Genomic DNA, 22,539 nt, shown 5'->3' with positions numbered 1-22,539 from the left:
AGGCACACACAATGGCATTAGTGTTGGATCTTCGTTAAGATAGCGGGCTATCTGCAAGAGGGATCAGACTGACAATAAGGTACGCTGAAAATGCAGGCATCGGGCCTAAGAGACGGGGGGGGGGGGGGGAGTACATGACACCACCAGTCAGTCCTTAGACAGATAGAGCCGGCCTTCCCTCACAATGAGTAAACAGTGACAGGGAAAGTCAGCCAAACATGCTTATTGACTGACACAATGGGGAGATAATCGCAGACATTTTGGCACCCGTGGGACAAAATCTATGGAGATGGCCAGACAGACCGACAGGTTCCTTCAGCACACGTAGACATCGACTGACATACACCTGCATACATAAACAACATGCTAATGAGGTTCTTACCCCGAAGAGGAGATTTCATGGCAGCTTCTACCATGCCCACCAGAAGCTGAAGGCTCTTGGGATCTTGGGCCAGCCCGGAGGCAAATGCGGCCAGTGCGTCGGCATGGCGACCAAGGTACTGAAGGGCAACACCCTGTCGGAAGTATGCCTGTTGAGAGAGATAGTTGACAAACTTTAGTCATGGCAGGAAATATTAGAAACTTTTGTTTTACCCAACGCACTCCTTGCACATTTTCTTTATAAACCATATAAGCAGTTATCAAGCGCTATTATTCACCTTTTATTATACTGACTCATTTCACAGAGCTTTCTGGGTACTTTCTCGGGAACGATTATTATTTTAGCTTTCTAAATGCGCTTTTTTCTTCTAGTAGCAAGGACAGGCACATAACCATAGCAGTGATAAAACTGTGACTGTGCCACATAAAAAAAAAGGGTAAGGGAAAGAAAAAAGGGAATGGCCTATGGTCCAATGAAAAATGTTCATAAACAGCAAAGAGTGAACGTTCCCTTTCTCAGAGCATACTTGTAAAATGACAACACATTCGGTATTTTTTGCTTCAGGAGTGTATTGGTGCCATAAACTAGGATATTTGATTTGGTTCTTGAATCAGACAGAAATTACCTGCATTTGTCATTTAGTCACAGTGTTGACAGAATAATAATTCAGGACCATATAAACTGCTTGACGGGCTGCAGTTTTTTGTAACAGCATAGCTCTACCACATGATGGAATATCTTGTTTTCATGAGAATTGTACACGCTTTGACCAAAAAAGTCACACGATTTAATAAGTTAACTTTATGATCTCATTTATCAAAATAATATGCCCAACTCCCACCTTAGCTTTGATATTATGTCAAAATATATCAATTTAATGAGAAAACCAAGGAGTGACATGTTCACGGCACATTTTCGGAGTTACGACAGGATTTGCAGCTCATGTTGAGGAACATTTTACAGCTCGTACATAAAATAGTGATTTTTGAGGGATCACATTGCGTCATTAACAGAAACCAGTTCACTTCCTTGGCCAAGTGAGTCTTTATACAAGATTCTGATTGAGTTTACCAACAGTAGCACGCAGCAAGTGAATTTCATCCAACTCTGTCTTTTCATGCCAAGCCACTAAATCCTACCAAAAGCCAGCAAACTGTCTCTGTAAAAAGTCCTGGAAGCACAACGTTACAGCAGTAAAATGAGAAATGGGCTGTACATTACGCTATAAGGATCGAACTACCATGACGGTGGAAGTTCTACGTTTTCCCTTATGGGTGTTTTTGAATGTTCGAGCTCGCTTGTGACGACAGTGAACAACAATCTGGCAATGTCCGTCAGTGCAACAGCTCCAAAAGTGGCACAAAGGATAATTTGCTATTAGCTTCTAGGAAGTGTTTTCATTAGTCTTTACAAGCTTCTCTGTTAGAAAGGTAGAAAGCCTGCAAATGAAAGGGGCCGGAGGGACAAACAAAAATGAGACAGGACATTGAATTTAGAGACCAGTAATTAATTTTGCTTCCATCTCAGCAGCTCCTCGCTCTCCCGCTGCCCACTGACTACCAATGTGTCCATAACTACTACAATTAAATCTCCCCTGTCTTGCATCACAACTCTATTGAAAACAGTCAAACAACAAAAATGTGATTCAGAGTATTAATCTTTGCCCTAACTCTGTTCTTATGGGGGGGGGGCGCGCCGGATGAGGTAGCCGCTCAATAATAATTGCATTTGGTGGCGGTGGAGTTTGGGCAGGACACACTGGTGAGAGCACAGAGGCCAACAAATGTTCCGCCCAGGGGAACAAAAGACATTTAAAAGCACTTCTCTCTTTGATTAGATTTAGCCAACAATATGCGCTCCAAGAGGTCTTTGCCTTTATTCTCTCAAGTGGCGTACCCTGACTGGCAAAGAAAAAAGATGCATAAAATAAGGCTTGCTTCAAACAAAAATTGGCATCCTTTTGATTTCCCCTGCGCGCTGCTACAGACAGTTAAAGAGAATCCAGAAAAAGGAGAGTGCATTAAAATATTGCAAACACAAGCACAATGAATGCATAAGTGAAACAGCCGCTGCAAAATATGACAGAACCAATGTGCCATATAGCCGTGTAAGATTTGTTTTTTCTTTCATTAATCTTTCACTGCCTTCAACTATCAAGTAGCTCCACTGACATGTGCAAACACAATATGACTTCCACTGTGTTGTCAAGGCACTTCAAGCAGGCTTTCTCATGAAACAGATTTCTTTGAATTAACTTGCATTAAAACGTGTGTATATCAATTTCGAGAGGAAAAACTGAAGACTGAAAGTGGCACATTCAAGTGAAGGTTTTAGAGCAGTAAAACGTAACCGTTCAAAAAAATGGCCATTGTTGAAAAATTGATTGGCATAAAAAAATTGCTTCAAAATGACAATGCGGGGAACCAAGAAAGGAGTGTTGCTGTTTGTCATGCTTCACTTTGCTCTTTTGCTGCTTCCTCCACATTGTCCTCATTTTGGCAGTTGGCACACTGAATTTACCTCACGAGCGGCCTTCCAGTAAATGTTAGAGCCATCTGGCAACTCCTCTGACTTCCTGCAGTGGAAAATCACCTAAATAGTACAAAGTAAAAGAACAAAGCTACTGAAATACCACCGCCAGACTGGTAATGTTATTTAAAAAAAAAAAAAAAAAAGAAAGGGGGAGGTGTGGTCTATATATTTGCCTTGCACAACCTTCTTTTAAATTTATGCTTAACAGGATCTTTTCTAAAAACACAGCAGCTTCGAGGTGTTTCTACGACGATTAGCACAGTTAGCTCTTGGCCAGACAGAGAGAGACAGCACAGGAGAAGAGAGCTTTGCCCTTTGAACACTAATATTCAGGTCCTCCAGTCAAAAACAATCTCCCCAAACTGCATGCAAATTTAGACTCTCTGGGGGCCCAATCCCCACAGATTACAGGCACCTCCTAAAATGCATGTGTTGTGCATTTTGTGCAGTGGAACATTCACCATAGGAGGCTGGAGATAACGCAGAAGCTCTACGGTATAAGCTGAAAGCTTTTGAACCGCCGTGCTTCTCAGCTTTGCCTGTTTAAGGTATCAATGTGTTAATGACAGAAGAGTGGAACCAACGGCAAGGTTTGCCACCCGTGGGTAAAATTCGTGAATGCTTTTGCACGTGTATGTGAGAGAAAAAGAGAGAGAGAGAGAGAAAGCCTCAAGAAGATATACAAATAAGAGGGCTGATAAAAGCTTTTTTTGTTTCTCAAGCCTTTTAATATTTTATGAATCCTTGTTTGATGTACTTTTAAATATTCATGTCTTTATGCTTAGGAGGAAGAAGGAAATGATGCAAAAGGAGAAGTAATTCACTAAGTAACACTGTGACGAAAAAGAGTGCAAAAAAAAAAAGAACTACATAGCACAGTCACATATGTAGCCATTCTATTTTATAACATACACTTGAACATGAATAAGATTTCTCAGCACTGTTGTTCAGAATGAAGCCCACATTTTGAGCAGCTGAACTGAAAGTTGACAAGATTAAGTTGGGAAGTTTCACGCAAGACAAGTTCTTAGAGGATTTTTTTTTCTATTAACAGATTAATGCCTCACTGACTTCTTGGGATCATTTAAGGAGACTACAGCCAAAGTGGTGTCTTCAGCGCTGAAAGCATGCCTGTAAGTGATTCCACTCGTTTATCCCTCAGTGTCAAACACATTTAATAAGGTAAATATTGACCACATTGTGTGTTTGGGCATTATCTAAATGCTTGAGAAAAAGAAGTGCCTTCCTGGGAATACAATTAGGGATGTCAAATTACGTTAATTAAGATAAATTAATTACAGTCAATGACAGCGTTGTTGTTTTTTTTAATTGGTTAAATGTGATTTTTAATCTCTAAATTTACAGTTTCTAAATGCTGATGAGATCCATTTTTACATGTTGGGTGTTCTTTGTACATGATTTGTTGGAGGGTTGAAAACAATGTTCAATCACTCCATGAAGTGGACGCTGATTGGCTGCCATTATGTTTGTCCTACACTAATAAACTGCTTATTTCGATGAGATTCATCATGTCTTCGTGATCACATAAGCAAATTCTTTTGTTTAGACATTAAAAAATCTTAAGGTGTTACCTGCTGACAGTTTCGACTGATTGTCCAGTCTTCCTCAGAGCTGTCATTTTTAAGGTGTTACCTGCTGACAGTTTCGACTGATTCTCCAGTCTTCTTCAGAGCCGTCACGGCCTTAACACCTTAACATTTTTTATTGTCTGAACAAAAGAATTTGCTTATATGATAAACTGCTATTGTAGTTGGGAGAGAAAGTTGAGGAGTGATGAGGAGCAGAGAGAAGACGTGAATGTGAGAGTTGTCCATCCGGTGAATAGTAAATTTAAGTTTAAAAATTACCTTGATAAAGGTAGAGTAATATGCCGTCTTGGTACGGAGTTTGCTTACCACGTAAGCAGCTCAAGTTTAGCCTACCATATAAATGCAACGCACCCAGCCGCGACTGCAAATGACAGCAGCAAAGACATTAAAAATATAGTGAGCAATAACAAAGCTCTTTGCCAAACTAAACTCAAGAACACCCTGCCTGCGGATGAGTAAGTCTGCGACCGACAGGCTGATGAATGTTCTTGCCAAGACGCAAGTGGATGGCGATGAACTTCAAATAACTCCAGCTCATGATTCATTTACCTCTAAATGTTTCTAATCTCTTGACGGCACTAAATATAATTTTCTGAAATGTCTTGGTCAGATCGTGAATTTATTTCTAGGCGTTCCATATTTCTTGTTCAACAACATATTTGAACATGGGTGTCTAAATACTTGCATTATAAAAATCCATATTGGAATTACATAACTGGAACTGACATTTGAGGTTGCCGGTCACAGATGGATTTGTAAAATCAAAACTACAGTCCTTTCTTCTCTGTCTAAAGATACAGAAGAACCCCTGGCATGCAATAGGCAGCTTATGAACAGAATGAACACTGTTCAGGCTTTGCGTATTACGTGATTGGTGGTAACCAGTACAAGAAATGGTTTAGAAGTCACAGGAGGCTACATTGTCCACTGTTATGGTGTGCTTAGCATTCACTTTCATCAGATGGTTTCCGACAACTCACAGGGCATTTGGAATTAGTGTGACAAATATCAATGGAACCCCTGCCAGCATCATAATGGAACCTGCATCAACCATCAAATCCGTAGCACAGGCTACAAACTGTTTGCACACACACTCAGACAAACAAAAGCTGAAAGAAACGTCAATAAATCGTCAAAAATCCACCCAGCTGGAACAAACGTTGCTTGCACTCATCCTTCCACGCAGACCCCAGAACCTTGGGATTGGATCCACACTAATGATCTGACTGAACAAAGAAATTTCTCCCTGGATTTAGCTCCATTTTTTGGCTTTGTAACCAAAAGGCAATGTTGCCTAGTTTCCAAAGTGACCCAGAAAAAGACATAATGGTCTCCACTGTCCGGTGCACATTTATTTCACTGCCCTTTCAAAGTGTCACCGTGAATTTACGCTGTACACAAAATAACACCTGCTTAATTTAATCCAAACATCTGACCATGACAAATTAGCGAGGAGCAACCTAGTAAAAAGTGGAAAAAGGAGTCTGATGCTTTGGGCCTCATGCCATTCAACGTGACAGAGTGAGTGCCACAATGGAGCCTGTTCATAATTAAATCAATTTTCACAGCCAAGTCTGTGACTTTCTACCCACCTTGCTGCAGGTTCTGATCTTGTTCCCAAAAGAGTATAGAGGTCTGCGGTCAGTGGTCAGAATCTTCCTTTTTACAGAGCCAAAACCGAAACTTTCATCTTGGTGCATTAACGGTGCATTTGTGGGCCAACATATAAATCCCCAGACACCAAGCAGATAACCTCCCTACAGAATCCGACCGGCATAGTGATTTTTATGGGAGCACTTTCTTTGGGCAGTTAAGGGGATCAGGTCACTTTTTCGTCTGGTTTTGAGTTTCTTGGGTCAAAATATACACTTTTTTTTTTAAATTTATTCTGTTTATTCTGTTCTGGTGGTATCATGCCGGATTGAAAAAGGCAGAATAAGAGGAATAATTGTTTTACTGAAGGATATTATGAATGTATTGTCAACATTTCTGTATTTGTGTGTTTGTATTATTCATTCTTGCCAATGGTTAACTCATCAGTTATTATAGTTATAGCTCTCAGATTTTATCAACAGGGGGACCACAGCTCAGTCCATGTTGACTTGAATGTGCTAAATTGGTCTGATGGGTTGCAGGTTAACATTTTACATCAGACCAAAAAATGGAAGTTGGGACTAATTGCTGAGAAAAAGCCGAATGAATGAATGAATGAATGAATGAACATCATTTCACAAAGTCATCTGGGGATGCCCGTTTGAGAAAAAACAGATTTTATGTTACATTACAGGTGGATGTTAAGCACTTATGCACATCAAATTGAGGCACCTTACAATCTGTAGGTAGAGGCAATAAAATATTTATGATCCATTGATGTATTGCTCCCTGAGGGAGTTGTCCAGGCCGCTGATTGTGGTTCCATTCGCGGCCCTTAATGAGCCCATTAGATTAGACAGCTTTAATGAGGGCAAATTAAACTGATCATTCTTTGTGGAGCTGGCAATTAAAGGGTAAATGTTTCATTATTCTGTGAAGAGGTGACAAAAACAGCCAGGTAAAAGCCAGTATTCCGAAGACGGATTTGAGTGTTAGAGACATGGAGGTACTCTCTGAAAGCGACCAGGCATCGATTAGCTGGCTCTCATCAAACTGGCAGTTAGTGCGGGACTTCAGATTGGAAAAGGTCACGGTTACATATGTGGAATCTGAGCTGAACACTCTGTATTCACTGCGTCTGTACCATGTGGCCCCCGGGATGCTCTCCAAAAATAATGACCAAATAACAAACATTTGAAGAAGGTCAGGGCCATGATTGTGAACGTGCCACTTGGTGCACATGCATTTAGACAGTCAAAGTGAGACAGAGGCTAAATCGATATTGCTCATTCATCACAAACAGATGAAACATTACGATAGCGACAAGATGTAAGGTCATTCAGTGACACTCAGTCACAATCCACTATTTGGTAGAAGGAATTCAATTTTCTTTCCGCCACATGACTGTCCACCATAACTGATGGTTGCACACCAGTGGAAAAGAGACAAATCAGCGATAAAGCAGCCATACGTCTTAAGCTTATAACACATTCGCCCTAAAGTTAAAAAAAAAAAAAAAACATGTCAAACTTTACCATAGTGATTTATAGCTCGATTTGTCACATGAATGGAGTTTGCATACTTGCATTCTTATTAGCATCTTAAGAGTCTAGAGGTATGAGTCTAGTTCAACCGATTTCCATGCACCTTTGAACTCGTTTCCTGGTTCCGCTCAGCTTGAGCATTGCCCACCAACCCGACCGCTCCAGGGGCTGGTTATCAGCTAGAGTGGGCATTAATCAAGCAAAGGAGCTTTAATCTGTCAAGGCCAGCTGGTGAACCGAAAAGAACGAACTTCAAGCAGCAGTAGATCTTTCAAGCGCAACAAGATTAAGGCAAGACATAGAAACTTTATTGAAAATTCACTGTTAGACTCACACAAGAACATTATAGAAGCGTGAGACTTTGAAAAAACGTTTTCTGTATACTCTTGACCATAAGCATCATTGATTCGTCACTGTGACGACGGAAAAGACTGTTTGGCCCTGACGTTGTACTCTCCTCGCCTGAGGTAACACATCCTCCATCTTCATTTGTGCTCCCTTAATTGGCTTTGACGGTCAGCTCGAGCATGGCTGAAAAATACCCTGCTCTTAGTAAACACTGGATGGGAACAAATGCTCTCGACATGGAAACTCATGAACCACCATTAGACATTAAGATTGGTAGTCATGTCTTACTGACCCTCTCAAAGTACGACACTCGGAAAACATTAATATTTTTCAGTCTGATGGCTATAAATGCTTGAGTTCAAATATACATCACTAGCTTCATGAACAATTCTTATCTTATTCTGCATTTACGTGACATTAGAATAAGAAAAATAGCGGTCATTGCATGACTGGTTTTATTCTTATTTCACCCACAACCTCAAAAGTGTGAGCCGGACATGCTAACAAGTCAGAACCAGATGGATACATGGGTGAGTAGATAGATTGGTAAACACTATCGGACGGACGGACGTACAGACGGACGGATGGAGATAAGAGTTTTCAAAGACCCCTTGTTTGCATTGCAGGGATCCTAAATTCCCAACAGCCAAAATATTTCCATCTATTTCCAGTTCATAACAAGTTAACCATCCAGTGTTGGAGGTCTCGTTGACCAGGGTTTGGTAAAGTTGCTTGCACAGTTTGAATATCTCAAAAATTGAAAGTCTGCCACGTACACACTCTAATAGTCGCTCATTAGAAAAAGCCACCTGTCAATGTCAGCACTTTCATTGGGTTCTTTTGGTTAGTCCGGCCTGAACGGAGAGTTGCCTCATCAAACAAGAGTCAGCAACATGGCTGACCTGTTTTGGAGCCTTATCCAGTTCTACCCTGCAACACTTCAAAAGACACCCAGTTTGATGTTCCGGGGAGTGCTAATGAAAAGCCTGGCAAGTGGCTCACTGCTTCTTTTTTTTTCTTCAAGTGTGGCATCATGGTTGGCTAAATCCAAACTGAACACAAGATAACGAGAGACAACGGCAGAGAGAAAAGGACAATGCGTGCAAGGTTCACTGGCAAAGTGGCACAAAGGGTCAAATGAATGGATGAGGGCTAAAGCAAAAGGAGAAACGTGTAGATAGGACAAAGGTTCAGCACATGAAGGAGCCAGTCCAATGCTGCTTGTTATTCCATCCTCATCGTCTGTATTTGTCTTCTCCCGTCCAGGCTATCAGAGCTCTTTATTGAGTCTGACCTGTTTCTCATTCTTGCCTACCAGTACACCAGCGGCATCCTTTTACTTGGGGTTGCTGGGCCGCTGCTTTGATACGCTTGTGAATCCTGACATCTCCCAAGACAGGCCAAGATAAATGCACTTTAATTCACAACACACTCGATAGGGGGCTCATATTTCGTTAATTCCCTCTCCGCCTCACCGCTATATGAAGTCAATGCTGCACCAATTTAAGTGTGCAATGAATCCAATGCAGACAGGCGCCTCTACTTATCATATATATGACACGCTCTGGTACTTTGGCCCGCAAGGGAAATATCTCAACCAGAAGTAAAAATCACAATTATTGTGGACTAGTGTTGAGTTTCCTCATTAATGATGCCAGTTCTCCAAGCTTCTCAAACCCTGCGGAAAATTATTGGTCACTTGGGCGGCTGGGCTCAACAGTAGTGCAATTTACAGGAGTGAAATGTCATAACAAGAAAAAAGGAACAACCTCATTTCATGAATTAACAAGCAGCACTAATGCAAATTTTAGCAACAAGTGCCATTTAGACAGTAATCATGATCGTCAAGTCCCATAATACAGCAAATTGGCAGAGATCTACAGAAGGGAGTTGCCTGCCTTCGATAACACTGAATGCTTGTCTAGCACATCTGCACAAGCTCTGTGTTAGCTCATTAAACAGCAAGTTCCCTCAGCATTCTTTGGCTATCGCCGTGCATCATTATTTGTATCCGCCTTCTAATCAAGTTAACCGTAATTTTCTGGCTATGATATGGAGCTACGTGCATGTGGTGTGGTTCAAAGACCTGTTGAGCCATAACATGGACTAAACATGTCCACTTACACTACCGTTCAAAAGTTTGAGAACACCCAGACAATTGAATGTTTTCCATGAAAACAAACATAATTGCACAAGAGTTTTCAAATCATTCATTAGCCTTCTAACATAATTAGCAAACACAATGGACCATTAGAACACTGGAGGGATGCTTGCTGGAACTGGGCCTTTAAACACCTATTGCATTAAAAATCATTTACCCCATTAACAATGAGTGTATTCTTGATTAATATAATGTTATCCTCATTGAAAAATAGTGATTTGATTTTAAAAATAAGGACTTTTCGAAGTGACTCACAACTTTTGAACGGTAGTGTACCAACCCTCATTTACGTGTGAAAGAAAAAAAATAATAATATGAAGTTGTGGCAACAAAGAGCAACAACATCTGGGAGTCTTACTGTTGCTGGCAGTAATCAATGAGCCTGGCCGTGCCCAGTTAGTTATTGTTACCAAATGAATCCAGTTTCTCATTTCAGACAAATCCATATACAAAAATAGATGGTGTTATATGTGGCATATGATATTTAAAGCTGATGATCTGGTCACACTCTTTTTTTTTACACAGCGCTATGACTGCTTTGACAAGACCGTTTCAGAGGGAGAAAAGGGACAGAGGGAAGAATAACATCTCAAAACAAAACCCAAGAGAGCAGGAGCATAACTGTAGAAAATTGAGGGCCTGACTAGCTTAGGACCAGAGAGAGGTGAAAGTGGCTCTCATTTCATACTACACAGAGTTTGGCAATTGCTGGTGACAGGAGTTCGCACTGAGATGGGGAAGAGAGTGATTCAGACAAGCGAGACCCTGTTTGCTTTGTTAAAAGTAATTAATCACTGTGGCCACAGAGGAACGCTGCCTTTGAGAGTGACACAGTTCTACTGTATGTAGTCTGTGTGTAACCACATGTGAATTGAAGTACAGAGGCATGGCAAAGCATAGAATTCTGTCACATCCTAACGTCAGGAAGGAAGGAAGGAAGAAAGGAAGGAAGGAAGGAGAGAACACTGCACTCATTCACTTTCATACAAGACCTGTAATGTGATCCATCTGAAATGGGGCACATATGGAAAATTGGCCTTTAAATTATTTGTATACAAATAGCTGAGATTCTGAAATACCTGGACAATTAGCAAGCATGAAATTATACAATCAAGTAAATTTCATTCTAAATTGTCATGTCATAATTGGGAATAAAAACTGAACAAGTATCGACTTGCCTTGTTGCACCACTTTAGCTCTGTTTCTGGGGGGGGGGAAATCATTTCATGATTACCACAAAAATTGCAATCAAATTTCCAACACAATTAGCCTCTTGCTCTTAGCTAAGTCAGTTATATTCAGTGAATATCAGTCATCGGTTTAAATTGTTTCAGCAAAGACACATGCACCTATGCTGTTCATACACTGAGACCAGCGGGAGCAACAGCCCACAGTCACACAGATGATCAATAACAGCATACACACAAAGACACACAATCACAGGGGGCTCCAGCAAACCCCCAGAAGCTGGGGGTCTTAGGGGAATGGGCGTCACTGGGCGATGGCCAAATTGAATGTGAAATTATGTGTGGAGTAAAGAAGGCAAAGACATAGGGTGGGGCAAGAGAATTCTATGGACGCTGTGTCGTGTCGTATTTCTCTCCCTAGGCAAGCGAGTTAGCAGGGCAGCAGCTGCAACGGAGAGATGGTCCTGCTTAGAGAAAGCTCTCATTGAAGTGGTGACTGAGCAGCCGCAGGCCGAGACACTAATAGAAACAGAGGCTGAGGACCACTCGATGTCAGGGCAAGCTCCAAAAGGAATACTAAACCCTTCTTTGGTGTTAATGACTACTCTGGGCAACGGGTGGCAAAATATTTTGCAAATGAATGTGCACTAAATGAGTCTATGCTCCTGGCAAATTTACTCTTCTTCACATCAAATTGTCAAGGGCACTTACATGTTTTGGTGAATTTGCTGTATGTTAGTTCACAAAAAGATTATTTGCTTCTTCAGTGACATTGATGTATTGTTAAAAAGTATTAAAATATTACAATAATATTGCATCTGTGATTCCCAATACATAGGTTGAATGTGGTTAAAAAAACACTGTCAAAATATAAATTAGATATCTGTGATAAAGGTTTGTGAAAAGGTCAAAGCCCCTCTCCAACCACGACCATATTGTGGGGCCATATAACTCAGGCTCTCTATGGAGTGATGACCCCCATCATTGTAGACAACCCCACCAGCATCGTTTACGGAGCCAATAGCCCTGGGGCACACACACACACACACACACACACACACACTCACTCACGCGCACGTGGGAGGATTCACTCTCATACCTTATCATTAGATGCCACTGTCTGTGTGTGACTGATGCTCTATTACTCAAATACATCCCAGCCAAGGATGAACATTAAATCATGCTTACTGTGATAATGATAAAATATGAGCAGAAGATATCTTTCTATCATATCAACTTTGTTCACCTATAGCCTCAAAGTGCATGTCATTTGTCTTAAACTAAGGTCAAAGTTGTATAATTGTGTTCGTATTTGCCGATTTGCTGCTGAAGAATATGTGCTGAATATTTCCTCACTGGTTTCCCCAACATGAGCCTTACTGCATCATTTATCATGTTGTGGCATTACGATAGCACCCTGCACTCAGTCTAAACTTCTAGAGCTGTTTTACACATAAACTTTCTAATATCATTCAGTGATGGCTCATTACGCTGGCCCCTTTTCAAGTGTTTTTACTCTTGGGTGGGAGGAAAAAAAAAAACTTTACCCGCTACCATCCTTCATTCAGTGGTGCTAGATTAAGCATCCTATTTAAAAAATGTTTCAGCTGCTTTTTCCCCCTGGGCCTGCAGATGAAGAGCGCTTTGGAGAATACAGGCAGAATTTCATTCAACCTGAAGTGTCTCATGTTTCCCAAAGGGAGTCTCTTTGCCTCTGTCAGGGGTCTGAAAGCTAAACAACCCCAAGGAGAAGGCCAAAGAGCCATTCATCTACTGTACAAACACGGTTAACAAAGCCTCGGTGCAGGGCTTTTTATAAAGCTAACCAAACAGATTGACTTGATTCAAACACTCTCCAAGAGTGTTTTGTTGAAGGAGTGATTGAACGACGTGTTAATGTACTGCAATAAACACAGCACACAGAAGACATATAAAGTGTGTTATAAACACATCAAAGATAAAAATTATAATACAAAATATTGTATATGATAATACTAACAAAATGTCAACTCAAATCTGCAAACTTATCTGGGGATTTTATTATGGTGTATACTGGTAAACGATGATTATAGGATGAAATATTGCACAGGTATTTATGTAAGTCTGTCTGTGATGTGTGCATGGGGCGGCATGCAGAGTCGTCCTCCCCACTTATTAAGCCCGTTGCCTGGGGAAACTGCAGTAATTACACAGCTCTTCACAACACCTTTTGGACTTTGAGCCAAATCCAATGGGTTGCTCCAAATGTCAGACACCTTAAATGGCAATTAAACAACAATTCTCTCTCAGCAGATATTGTAATTTGGTTCTTATTCTACAATTAGAAGCAGCAAGGTAATATAACAATACAGTTATAGTATGTTCCCAACTGTGGATGCACCCAAGTTACAATTTGAGTGCCGTTATGTCTAAATGCAAGAGTGAGCGTGAAACCATTTACCACAAAGTCTTCATATTTGATTTTCTGCTTGAACAGCAGTGAGGGAAAGACTTTGAATTCTATGCAATTAGGGGATCCGTTCAACTTTGCATCCCTACTTTACTTGACCATGCAGGCTTTTGTTGTGAATGGCAACAACAAACGCATTAGGTCACACAAGCCAAAGATAACAAGGTTAGCATAGCTTTTCTGTCAAAGTCAAAGCTTATTAATTGAAAGTGGCTCACATTCTCCATTGTCTGTCTACTGTTTACCTTTACAAAGCCCAATTAATAGACCCCTATCTATGTATGCATGTCACAATGGCAGCTGCCATGTCCTCTGAACAGCCCCAATGCCCTTCCCCTTCAACCAAGAGATGACTACAACGAGTGCTCAGTGTTTATGTCACCTCTTAATTGCATTTCTTTCCACAATTGTAGAGGTATGCCTTTGTAAAGACACCTCAAGGAAGAAAAAGAAGGTCAGGCTGCCAATTTGGAGCTGACAGTTTGCACCGTCGCAGCAGCACTTAGTTTCGCTTGAGAAGAGAATAGAAAGCTGTTTCTCATCTATGGAACCAACTGAAAACAAAAGAGATAAGTGAAAGGGAAAAAACAACGAGGAAGACGAATCTCCCCCCTCTCTTTCTGTCTCATGATAACATGAATGGTGAGATAGTGGAAGAACAATTAGATGCTTCACTGTTAAAGTATTTCAACCCTACTTTGACTTTAAAAAGGTGCAAATGAGTTGTTTAAATAAATAAGAAGAAATTGAATGGAAATAAATTCACTCCTGTGCTGCCTTAATAACAACTATCCTTTGAACAAAGTGAAGAAATGTGTGCCCCAGTTGTTCCCATTTTGTCTCCCTGACTCAAGTAGATAGTTTGAAAAAGAGCCAATGAACTCAAGACTTTTCATCCCTTTCCATTTATGAATAATTTCCATGAGGCCATGTTGGAGTGAGGGAGGTGAGGCAGAGGGGAGGACAGAAAGAGAATGAAAGGATGAAGAGACGAAGGGAGGGCAGAGGCAGTCGACTTGGGAATGCACATGTGAAGGAGGGATGAGATCAGGCCCATCTTTCACCAATGCACTCTGTGTGAGCCCTGCTCTAAATATAGTGTACCTCATAAAACAAAACGGCTAAAAAGAAAAGGCGCTTCTGAAAAACAAACGGGTCCAAAAAAATGACATGTAAAGAAAAAATACCCTCATCTTTGACCTCTCAAGGGGGCGTGGCTTGGACAAGGACTAGGGCTATTTTAAAAAGCAGGCAGTATAATCTCCTTCGATCTCCTTATTTACATTCCAGCGTGTCTGGGTCAAACTCAGTCTGTCTCCCTTTGGCTGCCTGTCGGTCAAAACTCAGAGTGCCACTGCACCCAGTCGGGAGAACATGGCAGCATCAGTCAAGGGTTCTTCATGGGTCAGCAACTGGGTGGCGACCAAGGAGACTGATGCTAGAGTTTATGGAAAATAATCTGGCACCGGTCGACCATGAAGGGCTTGCTGTACTAATGAATTATATATACAATGTATTACACTAGGTGGAGATGGCAAGTTAATTACAAATTGATAAGTATCGTGTTTGGGGTGGCAGAGAATAAGCGGTGGTCAGACGAAGGGGTGGAAAGGTTTCACGCCCATCAATCCAGTGGTCTCACACATAGCACACACACAGGCGCAGGCTCAAATGCTGCACATGGAGTCTGGAGTAGCCTCTGCCCTCCAATCTTGAACCCACATCCATTGACTCTATACACACACTCTAAAGCGAGTGGTTTCTGACACCCTGGTCAATTACAGATGTACATAACAGCCTCCGGGAAAACCCTTCTTGGATGATGCTGCACCATACAATCAACGAGCAGATGTGAAAATGGCTTTTTCAAGTGCGTTGTTAAAAAGCTTAACCCAAAAAGTCCCAAGTCCTTTGCATGTCCCAATACAGTCTAGCAGTAAGGCGGCACTGAGAATCACCGTAAAGGCAGTTTTGAAGTGAAGGTAAAAGCAGCCTGGCTCTTTGAACTCTGAGCCAAAAGCTGCCAGAGAGTCCCTGGATGGGTCCCGGGAGGCTTGGCCACACTTCCTTGTGTTTTCCAGTTTTCCACAATTGACAAAAATGAAAAGAAAATTGATTTTGAGGAAATATAACAGTCCGCTGAGAGGAAAAAGTACATAGCAGCAAAGAGGCAAGAGATTATAAAGCCTCAAAAGAGCGAAGGAAGACTGTCGACAAATCTAAAAATTAGTAGCATCAAACGAATGAAGGTTTTGCCTTGCTTTGCTGCCTCCCGTGCGGCATTTCTACCCCTCTTAAAGCGGAGCAGGCTTTCAAGAGGATTCGTTTTTGATGATGCTGACAGTCTCCAAGGAGCAATTACAGCTGTCCTGTCAAATACCTCAAGGCTCCAAAGTAGCAGTTCACTGCCTAGGGGCCCTCTTGTACCCCATAAAATCCTCATTTCCACTTGCAAAGGTTGGCCCATCCCAACCTTTGAACCGTAATGAACAATGCCAAAGAAAGAAAAAACAGGCCGATCATGAAAATAGCATCCAAGTCAATAGCAGGCTCCTCTTCCATCCAACCTTCACCCACCCGCCAGACCTCAAGCACCCTTTTCATCGACAACTTCCTTAGTGAAGCGAATCCAGTCTACTATTGCTGAGGCCATGTTGTCCCCAGAAGGCCACTAATATTTGAAGGACGTTGATATCGGTGATGTGTCTATTCAAAATACATCGTTGCCAAAATGTGCAAGTTGTTTCTAAGCTCTCCTCATCATTACCTCTGTATGTGTTTGATGGTGTGCTCATCAGATGGCCTTCAACATTAATTAATTAGTGCAGAGGTAAGACTGGAGCACATGGTGTGCTTGAATGGTGATAAATGCTCAGCAGCACAGCCTCCACGCTTATCACCAGGTGGCAAACTCTCAGACCTCTAACCGCATCCAATTACACAGGACTGAAATGTGATAGTCAGTTGATTACGACTGAATACCAATTGAATCACACGGACTGTCTCCTGTTTCTTCGCAGGGTGTTGATCATAATCTGGCTAACTCGGAAACTCCATCAGCGTATTTATTTATTTCATTTTATTTTGAGATGGGAGGCGTATGGTGGTCGTGGCATGAATAAAAAAATGTGCAGCAAACCAACCTGAAAGAGTAAAAAAAGACTGCATGTATTCTTTCATAACAGCCAGCGTAAAATTGTTACATTTAGATGATTTAGCCAATTCACGACAAATTGGTAGGCAGCGTGAATGTTGAATATGGAGGTACAGCATCATCCAGGCCACAACCCTTCAGATTAAACATTATGTGCATTTTAATACACTGCACATCAGAAAATAGATGATAAACTCAACAACAAATTGCTGAGCAATTTAATGAGGTCCAGAAGTACATTGTGGTGGTTTACAAAGACAGCACTGATTTGTATGCAATATGCATAGTGAGAGGCTTAATTCATATTGGAGTCAATTCATGATTCTCATCATTTTGTGTTGGTATTGCATTTTGTAATTTCAATTTAATTTAAATTGTTTGTAATTCATCAGCAATTTTTTAGTGTTAGCGAATAGCCCATTTAGTGTTCTATTGCATACAGAAAAGTTAGAAAATTGGCAACAAATATACTTCATGTTGTCATTACTGATGTCCATGAATGTCTTGGTTTGCTTAAAAAATATAGATAATGTTCCTGCTGTCATGGAGGACTACACAAATTAGAATCTTTGTGCACAGAATTATTATTGGGTATTTGATTATCTACTGACATCACTGTCATTGTGTTTCAACTCCAGACTTATTTCTTTGCATATGATGGAGAGGAGCAGTTAGTTGAAGGCAAGACGATGATAATTTCCTCATGAAAGTTTGGCTTTCTCATGAATAATTTGTCAACCCCACTTCACCCCCTTAGCTGTACTGCAGTCATTGAGTTAATTATTAAGAAAACTGACAATTGAATATGTCACTGCTTTGAGGGTGAGAGCCTGTATGCTCTTTTGGTGAAGGAATACATTAAAGATGTACAGACTGAGGAGCTCAGAGAGGGCTATACCAAGTTAAATGGTGGTTATTTTGTCATATAAAAATGTATAAATGTAGCTTTTTTCATTTATGATTCATATGCTTATAATTTGATAGTCATTAAACATAATAAACACATATATGTACCGTATTTTCCGCACTATAAGGCGCACCTTCAATGAATGGCCCATTTAAAAACTTTGTCCATATATAAGGAGCACCGGATTATAAGGCGCACCTTCAATGAATGGCCCATTTTAAACTTTATGCCCTATATAAATCCATATATTTGGACACGCCTGCCGTAGTGTCTCAATATTGGTCCATATATAAAGCGCACCGGATTATAAGGCGCACTGTCGGCTTTTTAGGTGCGCCTTATAGTGTGGACAGACAAAGTACAAATACAATTAATGCTCCACTGACAATTGACAGTGCCAAGGAGTAGCTTTCTTGTTTGGATTTTTGGGGTCCTCTCAACTATTATCACATTAATAAACATAACACCCATCTGGGAGCCAAATACAATTAAACACTCTTAAATTGGTGATCTAATGAGAGTTTAATCGAATGAGTCACACCTCACTCACCATGTTCCTGTGTGTAAATTTTAACGCCTGAGCAAAGTGGTATGCCAGCAAATAGACGGCGGAGCCTCGTGGCACACCATTATGATGTGCCTAGATGTCTGCTTTGGGGGATTATCAGGGAGAATACACAGAGCAACGGAAGATTTATAAGGAGTACTTGGGGGGCGTGAGTAAATGTAGCCCCTGAGTGGTGGGTTTCAATCAGATTGAGCAGATTGCAAGCACAGCATATTTTTCAACACCTGCTCTGCATAGCGCTGTACTAGGCTATGTCCTCCTGCTGTATTAGTGTGATGTATGACCCAAACACAGTGCTACGCCACACCACACACCCACCTATAACCACACTTCTTCGAATACCCTCTGCAGCTTTTTCATTCCACCTGTCACACAGTTATTCATCTCTCCCGCTCTGGGCTCCTCCCCCCCTCACACTTGTTTTATCTCTTCAGCTGCTGCTGCTGCCGTATTGTATCCATCGCTTCACTTTGTCTTAACCAGTATTAGTGTTTTCCTCAAACCGGCCCAAAAAAGACACGCTTTCTTTTCTGTACAGCTATGTCAGCTTAACAGAAACACAGAGTTAGTGTAAGAAAATGCATATAAAAATCAATAGTGTATCTTGTCATGTCTCTGTATTTGTTGTTTCAGAAGGCCGAGGCCTGCTGAGAGGAGAGTCAAAGGTTTTAAATGCAATCTATGAAACTTTTTTGGGAACATGGGCAGGTTTTAGTTGACGCTAATTCATCTTATTGGTATTCGCAGAAGATCAAGAGGTCTAGCTGTTGCTGGAGGGAGTGGGGCAGAGGGGCGGAGTGTGAGATGGAAAGAAGAAGCTGTCATACAAATTCCCACCAGCCCCCGCTTCCTTCATTATCTATGGATGGTGCCTCCAGAAAGGCTTAATTGGATAGCTGCATGTGTAATACTGCTTTCCCTTCCTCGTGTCTTTGTGTTATTTATGTATGCTTTATCTGAAAGGATGAGAGGTGATGAGCGATTAAGATATGTTAGTGAGAAAAAAAAAAACTGTGATCAGACTCATGAAGTTGAAATGATTGATTTTTATTTGTATTTAGAAATTCCCTCTCATGAGAATATTCTCCATAATCTAAGTAATGTTTACTGGAGGCGTGCAATTAGGTCTCTCTACGACAAAGGTGTCAAACTCATTTTTGTTGCGGGCCACATCTGAGTTATGGTTTCCCTCGTGGGGCCATTAATGACTTAAATAGAAATGAATGGGTGGATATTATCACAAACACGCAACAGAAAACTTCAACAATTTTCTAATTTATTTTGAAATTAGGATTATAACAAAAATGCTGCAACGTCTCACTGTTATTAAAAGGAAAGACAATTTACAGTTTTGGTTATTTCAACAAGAAACATTTAATTGACAAAAATGATTTTGTCTTTTGCCGGCCACGTAAAATGATGTGGCGGGCCGGATCTGGCCCCCAGGTCTTGAGTTTGACACCTGTGCTCTACAGGCCTCTTTGATTATGTGGGTGTTTGAGAAGACAGTATGTTAGTCCCATACAATACAATACATCTCAATTTATAATGTCAAGTGTCAGTGGAGCCCGAGATGTGTCTCTCGAGCCTCCCAACACTTAAACAGCACCAGCAGTTTCTTTTTTTTTTTTTTACAACATATCTCAGCAATCAGTGCCACACTTTTAACCACACTATGGAACTGATTCAATCAGATGACCCGGGGGCAAATACAGTATGAACACATTTCAGCCTTGTTAATCGAGTGGGGAGGTGGAGCCATACCTGAGTGCACAGAGAATGGGCTCAGCTGAGTTTATTGTTGTGAAGAGCCAAGAGAGAGGAAAAGGAGGGGATGAAGTATTAAGATGTGGGGACTGCATTTGATTAATCCATAAACTGATTTACTTCAGCTGATAAGGTGCTGGCAACACAGTCACACAAGGTCTGCTATGATTATATCAGACATGGTTCATAGGCATCTAGTATTTGGTACATCATGAGGCTCAGAGGAGGAAAGTGATGTGGCGAGTGAGCATGAGTGAAATGTTATGATTTGTGCTAAGGTGTGTAACAAGTGTGACATTAGCATGAGGAAAGCAGTCCATATGAGCTCACAACCTAATTTGTTTCATCATCCAAATCCAGATAAGACTTTGGTTATCATTGAATTTGCTGGATTATTTACTGTGTTTCTTACCAAGAATTTTACAGCAATATAAAGCAGGGTGGAGCCCCGTGGCGCACCTTTATAAAGTGTCCATGTGTCTGTTTTGAGTGATTATCAGAGAGACTATACAGAGCAATGGAAGATTTAAAAGGAGTACTTGCCTTGACTCTTTTCCATATTGTATGCATAAAAAGGCAGTCATCACTAAACAAAACCATACAATGTACTTTGCGTTCACTAAAGAAGAAAATATTGATTGTTTCTTGTTTGACAGTTAAAGTCCCAGAGGGAGACAACTTCCAGCTGGTCCACATGTTCTCTTGTAAAAAGAGAACAGGAAGCAACGTTTTGGCTTGTTGACCAAAAATGGACGACCAGGTTGGTATGTCCGGAATGTTTAACCAGAGACTTGGGAAGTTCAATGGATTCTGAAATTATACATTCAGGCCCAATGGGTTGTGCATGTCTGTGAGCTGCTACAGAGTGTAATTTATGCATCCGTTTACAAACACAAGCACTTTGTTCTAAAGCCCATAAGGGTCAGTTTCAATTCGCCATTACTATACAACTGAAGGAGGAGAAGGAGTTTTCCAGACAGATCAAAGCGACTTTAACGGCTTCTATTTATGCATTTGCATAATATGCAAATATCTTTGGTTCATGGTGGACCAAAAGATGTCAAAAAACAACACGAGAAAATAATGTTGCACAAAATAGTAACACGCATTACATCAGCAACTAGACAAGGATAAGTTTCAAATTTCTCATTAGATCCATGCTAACAAAATACTATTTCCTGACAAACAAACTTCTAAAAGAGAATAATAAAAAAAAAAAAGCAGAGGACGCAGATGCAAAAGTTTCAAAATACTTGACTTCCCTCTTCAGGCATAACAATGGCCATGCTTCCTCTCAAGCTCGATTAATGTTCCCTCTCTTGACAGGGCCTCGAATCACTAATCATTTTAATTGAGACAGCGAAGAAAAGTCTGGAAATTGACAAACAATTAAGAAACAATTAATGCCAAAGAGTGGCACTAACTGGTTCGTGTTAGCATGATATACGCTGACACTTTATGAATGCATCCAATCCTAATTTAGATTCAGTAAAAAATTGTAGGCTGGTGGTAAAATGTTAGACGTAGTGTAAACAGATCAAGAGCCTTGTTTCTTCATCATTAATAAATTAGCATAACTTCAGTGTAGATCTGCTCTGAGTGAAGTCGCCTTGTGCAAGGTTATAACAACGTTGTACCACGCCCATCTGTGCAAGACACACAATAAAACTGGACAGTACATCAGCTAAGAACACAGCTGACATATGGAGTCAACACTGAGTAATTTAGAATCCATGATTCCGCTAACTTCCATGTTTTCTGGCCCTTTGGAAGTAGTCAGAGAAGATCATGAAAACAAGGGGTGAACGACAAACCCTTCTCATAGCACCACCACCATTTTACCAGTTTTTACGTTTCTGACATCACCTGGTAACTATACCAAAAACAATAAAAATTGTAAAAATTTCCTTTGACATGATTGATTGGTCGCTTGATTGCTTGTCTTGTTTCTCCTTATATATACAAAGACAGGCCAAAACCTAATTCCATTGGCACAATCGAATGGAACATCTAATATAGCGGAACCTCGGTTCCCAACTTGTCTCTTTCCACGAAATGGAATGTTTATGAACCAAGGATTCTACCATGGATTAGCACACCTCTTGAGCCAGGAGCCTCTCACCATGCTGCTGGCACCCCACCGGATGACCAGCCCGCACCACAGCTCTGGAAGCAGACAAGCGAGGGCGGTGTGAAGGCTGCTTCGGCGAACTGTGAACACTTTGTATGGCTTCCAAATAAAGCACTCTCTTGCACGTTTGACTGACGGCTAACTTAAAGCGAAAAAACTTTCATATCGACAGTATATGTGAAATAAATAACACGTGACATTCACGC

The 22,539-nt window shown here is 40.9% G+C and overlaps 1 protein-coding gene across 3 annotated transcripts in view; it reads right to left on the bottom strand.

Moving 5' to 3' along the window:
* LOC125965873 (tetratricopeptide repeat protein 28) overlaps positions 1-22,539 on the bottom strand; it is a 145,236-nt gene that overhangs the window by 52,147 nt on the left and 70,550 nt on the right. For all 3 annotated transcript variants that reach the window (XM_049716745.2, XM_049716746.2, XM_049716747.2), the window contains one exon: positions 383-530. In XM_049716745.2, the coding sequence (XP_049572702.1) occupies positions 383-530 (148 nt within the window). The remainder of the gene's footprint in view (positions 1-382; positions 531-22,539) is intronic.

Source organism: Syngnathus scovelli, chromosome 3 (assembly GCF_024217435.2).
Source record: "Syngnathus scovelli strain Florida chromosome 3, RoL_Ssco_1.2, whole genome shotgun sequence".
Taxonomy (NCBI): Eukaryota; Metazoa; Chordata; class Actinopteri; order Syngnathiformes; family Syngnathidae; genus Syngnathus; species Syngnathus scovelli.
The sequence above is the reverse complement of the archived record's forward strand: the minus strand, read 5'-3'. Positions and strand labels throughout refer to the sequence as shown.